Below are 13,177 nucleotides of genomic sequence, written 5' to 3'. Positions count from 1 at the left end.
AAATTTATTTCTGGGATATAACTGTTACTATCAAGGTCAGTATTTATAAACCTTCTTCTCAGATGGATGTATAAAGCTGTCTTGAACCCCTGCACTCATGCTAGTTTCAGGGTGGGGTATTTCATGATTATTTTCAGGTACAAAGATGTGTTTCAAGTTGGTATAACACATGACTTGGAAGTGATGGTGGCTGTGTCTATCTAACCATCAATTGACAGGGTTTTAGATATTTCATGAATTACACATTAACAGTTTGCATTTTTATCCCTGGTGCATGGTCTTTTGAGTAAAATTAATCAATGCATAAACAGTTTCTCAAAACACTGAGGAGCACCATTGTTCCAGATAACTCCTCATGAAAATACTGCCACCATCAAAATACAATTTAGTTCTGTAAAACAGTGTGGTTTTAATTTCCAAAGCAACAAACTTTTCATAAGTGCTCATGGTGAGTCAGAGAATAGACTATCTTGAAACTACACGATCATTATCAACAGTCCAATGATACAGAGTTACAGGAAGAATTGTGCTTACTGGAAATTGATTCTAGTTACAGGCCTTGGAGATGGTGATATTGTAATCATGGTTCTTACCTGATGACCTTATTATTTCTCCCTAGCCTGTGACTGAATAAATGGACTCATGAAGAAATGCTTAATTTGTAAGCCCAGGGCTTGGCATGTTATATATTTCGGATGAAATCATGGCTTAGTTTGATTACATAATTTGCACAATGCTTCTCTGACAGGTTTTTGACAATAGAGTGAACACCAGATCTTTCCCTTCTTGGGTAGACATGATGAAGCCAGCTATTGCTCTTATGGAATCCTAGATATGACACAGACCAAAGCAAATTGCTTTTTAGTCACTAGTTTCTCTGTGCTGGAGTGAGATGTATTTTGTATCTTTTTAAAAATGACTTCTTAATTTGTATGAGCTGTTTTCTTCCAGCCATTGTTTTAAATGCAATTCCCTGACTGGTTTAGGCAGAATGTTTTTCTGTCTAAATCCAGAAGCTTATCTTGAGTGCAGTTTTTGTGAAATGCAAACACAAGGTTTGAAATTTACTTCCTACTTAATGCATTAAAAAAAAGCTGTGGTATGAATTGTCTGTGTTTTGGCAGAAGTTATTATGTGGGTTGGGTTTGTTCTGTTGGGCTGCACCTTTCTGAACAAAGTGGTTCGTTATATCCTCTCACATAAGCGGGAAGTGGTCTCCTTTGGTTTCGAAACTAGTCATTGGATTACGTTTAGGTACTTTCCAGATATTGTGTAATGTTGCTTGTGGCAGCCAATGTGAGATCTGTATCCTCAGTGACAGCTGTTCCTGCTGTGAAACTCTGGGTGTAGTAGGAAGAGTGCAATCCTTTTGAGTTCTTACGTACTTACTATTGATTGCTGGCAGAAACAATATTAACCTTACTTGCGATTTAATGTGAGGATTGTTTTTAAATGTGGTCACATTTAAGCCCCATGTATTGTGGTAAGTAGTAAGAGTTTTTACTCAAACATTTGCTGTCTCCTTCAGTTTAGAGGACTTTAAATGCTACTGGTGTGTTTCTTTGTTACATTGAGAAGAATTATAGCATAAAAATGCTGGAACTCCATTCCAGAAAAACATTTGAATTTTCACTTTTTTTCTGTCTTATTCAATTTTTAAAATAAATTTACTGATATTCAGGTATGTGGCATTGCACTACCTCTTAGAAAATATTACTATTCTGATGCATGTGATTATTGGATATTTTGACTATTTTTTAATCTTTTTTGTGTTGGCTAACTGGAAGATACTTCACCAAGTATGCAGTATATGCTTGATTTTACTAGTGAACTGCTAGCCTTTTAAGGGTGTTATCAACAAGGAGTGATATGCAAAGTACAGTATGCCACAGGAACTTCGTGGTGCATAGAAGACTTTTTACTTATGGTTGATTTTTATGTTATCGCACAGTGTTCACTCTTAATTGCTTGCTGTCTGAATCTTGCTCTCTCCTTATCTCCCCCATCTACCTCTTTTCCTTTGCTACCTCTCTCTCTCTCTTTTCTTTGACACTTTCTTCTTTCTCCTCTCCAATTTCTTTTAGTCCTTATGTCCAATTTTTAGAATATGAAACAAAACCCATTATAGCTAACTTAACTAATAGTTGACCCATTTTACTTTAGTGGGGGGAATGGACATCCCCCACTTTGCTCCTGGGAAATTCTGTTATCTCTTTAGTCCTACAAACATGTTGCGGTTCTGGCCTCGACCTTCAAACTAGTTGTTGATATTTCCTAGTCTCCAGCTTGGTTCTTCTATTATGCACTGGAAATGGGGTTAGTGTTGGAATGTAGTGCTGAGGTATAAGATCAGTCATGATGCTGTTGAGCAGCAGAACAAGTTGAATAACTGATCTACTTATCTGTGTTATTGCTTAAGTACATCGTCAAATATTTTCCAATTCCCCAATCAGCCAACTACCTGCTTCTAGCGACTCCCGATATAAACACTTAATCCATCTTACAGAAGTAACTTGCTCAACGATGCTTACTTTTATTGTGTTCATTTGGGAGACAAGTGCTGAGAAGTCAAAAACCCAGCTTAGTCTAAACATGTGCAATGTGATTAGTGGAAGGACCAAGCAAACGGTGGAGAGTTGTGCAGAAGTAACAGCTTGAGGAAGTGTTCTAGAATCAGCATGAAACATTCCAAGCCAAGCGGGAGGGGAAAGACATCACACTAGAGAATGGTACGTCTGCATCAGATGTCAATTTATACCTTTTGATGTGGGCCACTGTGATTACGTGGCCCATGTCAACTGTTGTTCTAACAAGGAAGGACACCTTCGACTTTACAAGCTCAAACTCATGAAAAAGCTTTGTAGCCTATTGTTGCATGCTCATTGAAATTTTTAGTTTTAATTTTAATGAAGTGATTTTCATCAGCATCTATTTAGTTCATTATGATCTAAATACATGAAATTTACAAAATTTCACCAACACCTTCAACCAGTAATATCAGTTAAGTTCTTATAGTTTCTTTGACTAACCTTTTAAACATTGTATAAGTTATTTTCACAGCTTATATTTTGTTTTATTGAGATGTGGAGTAGGCCCTTCTGGTCCTTCGAGCTGCGCCACACAGCAATCCCCCAATTTAATTGTAGCCTACTCAAGGGATAATTTATGCTGACCAATTAATTTACCAATCAGTAGGTCTTCGGACTGTGTTAGAAAACTCAAACACCCGGAGGAAACCCATGTGGTCACGGGGAGAACATACAAACTCCTTACAGGCAGTGGCAGGATTTGAACCCAGATCGCCTGTACTGTGAAGTGTTGTGCTGACCACTTCGTTACCATGCCGTTTGGAAGAGGAATGTATATTCTGCAGGGTTTATTGTTTCAGCCTTTTTGGGTAATGCTCTTGTGAATAACTTGATGCTATTGCTACATAGAAAACACTATATAAATGGAGATTGTTGTTGTGAGTCCCAGTGATTTGCTGATTTTGCTGATGGATGAAGAGTGATGTATATGAGGGTTAGACCTATATTCTCAGAAATATTTATTTTACATCGCTGATGCTCACAGATCATGGTTTTTGGATTTAAAATTCATTCATCCATTAGGAAACTGGACAAATAATTTTGCCATCACTCACATGTCCTTGTTCAGTGGAGAGGTCCTCCGTTTGTTCGCCAGGTACACCAGTGATTTCCTGGCTACAGTTTGCACCTGAACTCTGCATTCCATGAATAGATAAAAGTTTAATACAGACCAATTTTGAGATTATATGCAGCCACTTGTTTACCACAGAAACAAGTTTACCACTTGTTTTTCTCCCTGAGTTGATGATTTTCCAGATATAAAGTTAGCTGATGTAGTTTTGTTAATCCAGACCTGAATTTACTTTTTTGCTATACAGAATTTTGCAGATGTTCAGTATAGAATCAGTGCACCCAGCTCAATTGGTCCGTATTAGGTCTTGTATTTCATTCAAGCTTCCTTCAACACTTGTTTCTTTAATTCAGTTGAACTACTTCTTTTTGTAGCAAAAGCCACACTGCTAGTGGAACTAAGTGGGTGAAGCTGCATATGTGGAGGCAAAGGGATTGTTGACCTTTCAAGTTGGGTCTGTTTACCTCCACAGATGTTGCATGACCTGTTGAGTTCCTCTAGCAGACTTAATGCATCCACAGCCTCTAGGGTCTCCATTCTTCCATCTAAGCACAGTATCTCACTTCTTCTAAATGCACATGTCCCATCTGTTGCAACTACTTCTGCTGTTGAATTCCATAATAGGTGTAAGGCTGTTGTCTTCTTTTTCAGAACATAGATTATTTCAAATACCTCTTCGAAGATACCTGTGTGGGGATTTTGTGTATTATACCTATAATGTAAATTTTATATGTCTTCTATCTGATTTCCATGGAAATATCTGAGGTCTGGGGAAACTAGTTAATTTTATTCATCTGAGTAATGACCAAGTGTGTGTTGTGCTCTGTGTATAATGCAAATGTCACCATTTTAGCTTGGACATTTGCAGGCTAGAAGATGTTACTGATGAGATCCTATCAATATAAGGTAATTGTACAAATATGAAATGTATTTATGTTAATAAACTTCTTGCATACTGATTCTGGAATTGAAACAAATACAAAGTGTCCCAGACTTCTGAACCTCATCTGAACTCAGTCCTGATGAAAGGTCTCGGCCTGAAATGTCAACTATTTATCTACCTCCAGAAATGCTGCCCGACCTGTAGATTCCTCCAGCATTTTGTTTATATTCCGCTAGGTTTCTAGCATCTGCAACATTCCTTGTGTGACATCTGAACCCTATTGAGTTCTGAAATGTTTGTCCATATACAGTGCCTCAAAAAGTATACAGCCCTCAATGTGATGGAGCATTCCTCTTTACAGTATTAAATTTACGCCACACATATCGCTAAAAAAGCACTAAGCAGTACATGTGGTAGAAATCTAATACTATGCATATGCTAGGTAATACCACCTCTTGTAAAGTATGGTGGAGGTAGCATCATGCTATGGGGATTCTTTTCAGCAGCAGGGACTTGAAATCTGATCAGGGTTGTGGGAAAGATAAATGCTGCCAAATATAAAGAGATCCTGGATAAAACCTGCTAGCCTCTGCAAGAAAGCTTAAACTTGGGTGGAAGTTTGTTGTTAGCAGGATAATGACCTAAACCACACTGCTAGAGCAAGCATGAAGTAGCTTCAAATGAAGAAAATTGATATCCTTAAGAGGACTAGTCAGAATTCTGACCTTAACCCAATTGGATGTCTCTGGGAAGACCTCAAGATTGCTGTCCACTACCGCTCCTCAGCAAACCTGGCGCAGCTTGAACAATTTTGCAAGGAGGAATGGGCAAATCAGGTTGTGCAAAGGTAATAGACACATATCCAAATAGTCCTCTGGTTGTAGTAGCTGTGAGAAGTGGTTCAACTAAGTACTGAGCAAACTGCTACATTTCACTTTGTGAATTTTTAGTTTTTCATGATTTATAATTTTCTGTTTTTAGGCTCTACTATGAAAAAAGGAGCATATAATTCACAAATCAAAGTTCTCAATAAAATTGATCAAAATCCCTGGTTGCAGTATTCATTTATGTCAACAAAGGGTTGGGGCTGAATACTATTCTAAGGCACTGTATGATTCTATGATAGCTTTGATTCATGGGTTTGCTATCCTGCAATCTTGAAGGATTTAAACAAACAGGTAAACATTAAAACTTTTGAAGTTAGAATGTGTCAATGGAGTGCTTTATAACAATTGTCAACCTTTAGTAATGACACTAAATTGAGTGCAAAAACCAAATTGTGCAGAAGATACGGAGAGTCTGCAGAGAGAGATAGATAGGTTAAGTGAGTGGACAAGAGTTTGGCAGATGGAGTACAATGTTTATAAATGCGAGGTCATCCACTTTAGAAGGAAAAATGGAAGATCAGATTAGTATTTAAATGATAAAAGATTGCAGCATGCTGCTATGCAGAGGGACTTGGGAGTGCTTGTGCATGAATTGCAAAAGGTTGGTTTGCAGGTGCAGCAGACCATCAAGAAGGCAAATGGAATGTTGACCTTCATTGCTAGAGGGATTAAATTTAAGAGTAGGAAGGTTATGCTGCAACTGTATAGGGTAATGGTGAGGCTGCATCTGGAGTACTGCATGCAGTTCTGGTCTTACTTGAAGGCTTTGGAGGTGGTGCAGAGGAGGTTCACCAGATTGATTCCAGAGATGAAGAGGTTAGACTATGAGAAGAGATTGAGTCATCGGGGACTTTACTCATTGGAATTCAGAAGGATGAGAGGAGATCTTACAGGAACATATAAAATTATGAAAAGGATAAATAAAATAGGCAGGAAAGTTGTTTCCACTGGTAGGTGAGACTAGAACTAGAGGGCATAGCCTCAAGGTTCAGGGGGAGTAAATTTAGGATGGAGATGAGGAGGAACTGCTTTTCCAAGAGAGTGGTGAACCTGTGGAATTCTCTGCTCAGTGACAAGATTGGATAGATTTTTGCATATTAGGAGAATTAAGAGTTATGGAGAAAAGGCAGGTCGATGGAGATGAGTCCATGGTCAGATCAGCCATGATCTTATTGAATGGCGGAGCAGTCTCGACGGGCCAGATGGCCTACTCCTGCTCTTATTTCTTATGTAATGGTAAGTGATATCCATGGTTGAGCAGGAAGTCTGGGGTAGATTTGTCTGGTGGAGAGATGCACCTGGATTGTTTAGCAGGATAAGTTGCACCACAATCCTAACCACTAAAAATACCAAAGGAAAAGGGCTGGGCCATTTCATCCCTTGAGCTTGCTTGTCATAGTTAATTGTGACTGAAATTTATACTGAGTGCCATATAACTATTTCTCCCAGTTATTTAACCCCTGGTAACCCAGTATTGTCCTAATAATTTTGTATTGTTCTCCTTCCAAGACCAGTATGTCCTTCCTATGCTTCTGTGCCCAGAATTGCTCAGCCTACTGTCTATGTAGGTAAAGGAACATCACATAATTGTAACTTTGATATATTTATAAAATGAAGCATTCTTTTGTCTTTTTTTTTACTACTTTCTGTATCCATGAATTTAACTGTCCATCCCACTCCCACGCTGTTATTTCAGTCTTTGCCTTTTACGCTGTTCAAATGAGGATGATGAGGTTCAATGCCTATAATGAGTTGAATTGACTTTATTTCTTACATCCTTCACATACATGAGGAGTAAAAATCTATGCACTATGTCTCTGTCTAAATGTGCAATGTATAATCATAGTAATCATAGTTTAGATATTGAATTCTAGAACTTCAAATTTTTTTTGTCTGAATATAACAGCTGTCTATCTGTGCTATTGCCTCAGCTTGTTTCAAAATTGTCCTTTTTTCTTTTTTTCTTTGGGAGTGGAGGACATGCCCAGTCTGACCTGACAGTCATGCTTCTTGCTCTGATTTTTGTAATTCCACATTCTTGTGTCTATGTTTCTAGTCTCTGACTGCTCCCATTCATTCTTTTCCCGTCTAAGAGATTCTGCAGATGCTGGGAATCCAGAACAGCAGGATGAAAGCAGCAGGTCAGGCAGCATCTGTGGCCATGAATAGTCAATGTTTCAGGCCAAGACCCTTCATCAGGATGGAAAGGAAGGGGGAAGATACCGGAATAAAAAAGGTGGGAAAAGGGAAAGGAGCTAGATGCTGATAGGTAAAGTGAGGTGGGTGGGAAAGATAAAGGGTTGGAGAAGAAGGAATCTGATAGGAGCAGAGAGAGTGGGCCATAGGAGAAAAGAAAGAAGGAAGGGCACCAGGAGGAGGTGATAGACAGGTGAGGAGAAAAGGTAAGAAGCCAGAGTGTTGAGGAATAGAAGAAGAACGAAGGGGGAGGGGAAAAGGAAAAGAAATTACCAGAAGGAGAAAGCAATGTTCATGCCATCCGGTTGGAGGCTACCTAGACAGACTATGAAATGTTGCTCTTCCATCCTGAGAGAGGCCTCATTGTGGCTGAAGAGGAGGGCATGGACTGACATGTCTGAACAAGAATGGGGATATGAATTAAAATGGTTGGCCACCAGGAACTGTTTACAGCTTTTCTCCATTATCACCCTGGTTTTACACAGTCAGATGTATCTTCCTTTCCCTCACTTACCACAGCTTAACAAGCTTCATTTATCTCCTCAGTTCTGATGAAATGTCTTTGGCCTGAAATTTTAACTTTGTTTCACCAGGAGTGTGCCTGGATTGGATAACTCTCGATCCAGGAAAAGATTGGATGGGCCAGGCGTGTTTTCACTTGAGCAAAGTTGTTATACTTGTTTTCTGTACCACAGGACTGTTAGAATCTATGAGATTTGGCCTGACTTGCAGAGTATTTTCTTCATGTTTTGTTTTGTTTTATTTTAGATTTCAGACATCTGCAGTTCTTTCTATTTTCATGCTGTTGTTTTTGTTTAGCACATATGTAGTTCTATGTTGAAAGTCCAATAATTTGGTACCTCATTTTAAGGTAAAACTCATTCTACTTCTGTCATGTTCTTCTCAACCACTAGATGAGCCTGGATTGGTCTCCTGGCAACATGGTAATGCTAGATTGAGGAATATGTAGGGTTGTGAAGTTACAGCTTCAAGAAACATAAGCTTCAAAATAGTTAGGAAGTTGTTAACGTGACAAATTAATAAAATTAATACTTATTGCAATAAAATTTAGTATGTGACTGAAGTACTAGTTATAGGAAAAGTGACTGATAGTTGAATATGAAGTAGCATATACTGAAAGAAGAAGCTGAGGTAAGATAATCAAAAATCATTGTCTTGTTGTTCAATGCAAAGTGAGGTGTATGAAATTGAGAGTAAACAAACCTAGAAGAGAAATGAGGATTAAAAAGAAGAAATATTAACAACAAACTTCTGCAATGTCTTTTTTGAAGTTGTCATGGATTCTACAATGGTAATATGATTTGCATATTTAAGATCCCCCTGCTGCCTGCTTGAATAAGCCAAACCTTAAACTTTAAACACTCAATGTCTTCCCTCTCTTCTTCCTCCATTGAGTCTGTTCCGCCATTCAATCATGGGTTGATTCAGTTCTAGTCATTCCCACTCCCCTGCCTTCACCCCATACCCTTTGATGCCCTGGCTAATCAAGAACCTATCTATCTCTGCCTTAAATTCACCCATTGACTTGCCCTCCACAGCTGCTCATGACAACAAATTCCACAAATTTACCACCCTCTGACAAAAGTGATTTCTCCGCATCTCAGTTCTAAATGGACGTCCTTCAATCCTGAAGTCGTGCCTCTTGTCCTAGAATCCCCTACCATGGGAAATGGGAAATAACTTTGCCATATCTAATCTGTTCAGGCCTTTTAACATTTGGAATGTTTCTATGAGATCCCCTCCTCATTCTTTGAACTCCAGGGAATACAACCCAAGAGCTGCCAGATGTTCCTCATATGGTAACCCTTTCATTCCTAGAATCATTCTTGTGAATCTTCTCTGAACCTTCTCCAATGTCAGTATATACTTTCTAAAATAAGGAGTCCAAAACTGCACACAATACTCCAAGTGTGGTCTCATGAGTGCCTTATAAAGCCTCAACATCACATCGCTGCTCTTATATTCTATACTTCTAGAAATGAATTCCAGCATTACATTTGCCTTCTTCACAACCAACTCAACCTGGAGGTTAACCTTTAGGGTATCTTGCACAAGGACTTGAAAGTCCCTTTGTATCTCTGCATTTTGAATTCTCTTGCCATCTAAATAATAGTCTGCCAGTTTATTTCTTCCAGCAAAGTGCATGACCATATACTTACCAACATTGTATTTTATTTGCCACTTCTTTGCCCATTCCCCTAAACTGTCTGTCTCTCTGCAGGCTCTGTTTCCTCAACACTACCCGCTCCTCCACCTATCTTTGTATCATCGGCAAATTTAGCCACAAATCCATTAACACCATGGTCCAAATCATTGACATGCATTGTAAAAAGCAGCAGTCCCAACACTGATCCCTGTGGAACTCTACTGGTAACCAGCAGCCAGCCAGAATAGGATCCCTTTACTCCCATTCACTGCTTTCTGCCGACTAGCCAATGCTCCACCCATGCTAGTAATTTCCCTGTAATTCCATGGACTCTTAGCTTGCAAAGCAGTCTTATTTGCGGCACCTTGTCAAAGGCCTTCTGAAAACCTAAGTACACCATGTCTACTGGATCTCCTTTGTTTGTCCTACTTGTAATTTCCTCAAAGAATTGAGGTAGGTTTGTCAGGCAGGATTTTCCTTTCAGGAAACCATGCTGGCTTTGGCCTATCTTGTCATCATGTCATAGTATCTTGAGGTACTCTGTAATCTCATCCCTAACAATCGATTCCAACAACTTCCCAACCACTGATGTCAGGCTAACAGGTCTATAGTTTCCTTTCTGCTGTCTCCCACCCTTCTTTGCAATTTTCCAGTCTTCCGGTGCAATGCCAGAATCTATCGTTTCTTGAAAGATCATTGTTAATGCCTCTGCATTCTCTCCAGCTACTTCCTTCTGAATGGGTGATGCTGTGGGTTCACAAGCCATCTTTTAACTGTAACATTGTATTTTTGGATCAGGCTTGAATAAATGAGAACTCGGTCCACTGGTGGTGTAGTCATGCCACCCTCCAGTTTTAAAGGCTGAGGAAAATTTGATTTTGGATTTGAGTTGTGGTGCTAACTGGGCAGTCATTGTCTGTGGTAGTGTGGTACATCATCCAGCTGTCTGGCAGGTCAAATGTCTGTGGGCAGAGGGTTGGTGGTCGCCATGGACAGGTTTGCAGCAGGCCACAGTTTTGTTCACAATTCAGTTTGCTCACTGTACAGTGCTGGATGGGTGGCTCAGGACCCTGACATTTCAATGTTGTACACTGAAGAATCTAATTTGCATACTGAAGCATCCCCTCATCTGTAAAAGGCAAGAATCAAGCTTCCAGCAGACATCCAAAGAATACCCCTTTGCCTCTCTCCATTTGTGAGTGTGGAGAGAGTAGCTTTTACATCCAGCTTTTGGACAATTTCTGCTGGTATATTTGAGACCATTTATCAATGTCGCTTGCAGTTTAATACCTAGAGTCACAGTATGGAAACATATCCTTCAGCCCATTGGGTTCATGCCAACCAATAAATGCATATTTTAAACTAACCCTTCACTAATTCCATTTCATTCGTCCTACATTAACTTTAAGTGCCCCAGAGTCCACCGCTCACCTACACACACAGGAGTATTTACAGTAGCCAATTAATCTGACAGTGTTATGTCCTTACCAACGCTGCAGACTTGTCAAAAACAGACTAATTACTTCATAAAAATTCACCCATCCAATAAAATATGGCAACTTATAAATAAAAGCAGGTATGATTCAGGCTTCATACCTGAAGTGATCTGTGTACCCAATATACCTCCACATGTATTTGAGAAATAAACTTGTATCTATGTGTGAATGGCAAAAGGGAAATACAGATGTTGAAGGCAAAACTTCTATGAGTTAGTGAGTAACACAGTGTGCAAACGGCTTTTCAGGACAATCCATTTGTGCTGATTTACACCAATTCCATTTTTCCAATTGCATCCCAACACCAGTCTAGCAGCAATGTTCACTGGCCAATTAATCTACTAACCAGCAGGTTTTGGTAGGTGCAAGCAAACCAGAGCACCCAGTCACCCACAGGGATATTATGCAAACTCTACACATGTGGCACCCCGAGGTCAGGATTGAATCCAGGTCACTGGAAGTGTGAAATAGCTCTATTACCTATTCTATTATGCATAGTGGCACGGTCCAGTGGGTGTTTGCTGACATTAAACTAGAAGATTATACTATAGGAAAGAGATTTTGATTGCTTGTTCATTTTTCAATAATTTTTGTAGGATAAATTTATAAACATTAAAAGAAAAATTAAGTGGCATTTAGATTTCTGACAGACCAACGAGGCTTTCACTTTCTCACGTCTGACTTGTCATAAATCACAGACAATCTACTTCCTTGATACACAGTTCTATAGTATTGCGTATAGTTCTATAGGGTTGTTCATAGACACAGGTTCTTCTCTGACCTTCAGGTTATTCAATTATCCCTCATCAGTACAGTCTAGTTTTCTTTTTAATCCACAGCCTTAGTTCTGAACTTTCTGTAGATTAAGTTGTTAATTTTCTTTTCCCTACTCTCCACCTTAAACACCTCTAACCTACCCACTGTTCTATGCAGTCCCAGTCGTACTGGAGCTAATGTGAAATGATGGAATCTTAGTAAAAGGGACATTTGAGCTCTGCTGATAGGCCCCCAAGATGCAAACTGATAGTTTTCATAGAGCCTTGAACTACAATGGATGGGCTGTGTTTTTCAGGAATATGGCTTTTTGATCTTGGCAGCTGGCATATACTGCAAGGATTCAATAATGTAATCACTTCTTTTAACTATTACTAGACTTGGATCTGGATGGTCCAAGTCTGGATGGTCATGGATACATGTCTTTAAAGTGCATTAAAGTACCGGTAAACTGAAAAATGTAGAAGAGAAAGTTATAGACATTTAATTTTAATTCCAAAATGTTTTTGAATATTATGCAATTATGATGTTTGTGATGTTTGTAAAGGCAAAGCTAATCCAAAATCAAAATGAAGCATTTGCTGCTAGCCTGAAACCACCATGTGGTTGCTAAACTTGTATGATGCACCCACAGCTGCAATTAAATGATTGTTCCAAAGAGTCAAATCCCTTATTTTGATTCTTTATTAGTAATTCGCAAACATATAGTCTTGAAGCAATATGACCTCAGTGGTCCAAAGCTATAAAACTGCCATGAAGTGGCCAAGAATACTTAAATTATTCGCTTCACTTTTACCAAGCTCCCACTCATGTTTGGTTACCATAATAAACCCTGCAACACAGAATACAAAGCAGATAGGGAACAGATGCAAGGCTCCCATAGCGTTAAATAAAGAACTGCAATCACTGAATGAAGGGATGGCACAGTCCTGCAGCAGTTAGTGTAATGCTGTTCAATTCTGCTGCAGTCTGTAAGGAGTTTGTACATTCTCCCTGGTTTTCTCCGGGTGCTCCAGTTTCCTGCTATGTTTCAAACATGTACGAATTAGTAGGTTAATTCATCACATGTGTGTAATTGGACAGCATGGGCTCATTGGGCCGTAAATCCTGTTAT

General features: G+C 39.2%; 1 protein-coding gene across 7 annotated transcripts in view; it reads left to right on the top strand.

The window, feature by feature from the left end:
- Positions 1 to 13,177, top strand: part of hivep1 (HIVEP zinc finger 1) — a 281,993-nt gene that overhangs the window by 14,916 nt on the left and 253,900 nt on the right. The window contains exon 1 of one of the 7 annotated variants that reach the window (XM_073023911.1): positions 1,345 to 1,483. The exons of the other annotated variants lie outside the window; for them this stretch is intronic. Coding sequence (XP_072880012.1) covers positions 1,453 to 1,483 — 31 coding nt within the window. The 5' untranslated portion in view covers positions 1,345 to 1,452. Of the gene's footprint in view, positions 1 to 1,344; positions 1,484 to 13,177 lie in introns of those variants that run through there. 7 annotated transcript variants of the gene reach the window in all.

The sequence above is a fragment of the Hemitrygon akajei genome, chromosome 20 (assembly GCF_048418815.1).
Source record: "Hemitrygon akajei chromosome 20, sHemAka1.3, whole genome shotgun sequence".
Lineage (NCBI taxonomy): Eukaryota > Metazoa > Chordata > Chondrichthyes > Myliobatiformes > Dasyatidae > Hemitrygon > Hemitrygon akajei.
This window is presented reverse-complemented; position numbering and strand designations above follow the sequence as displayed.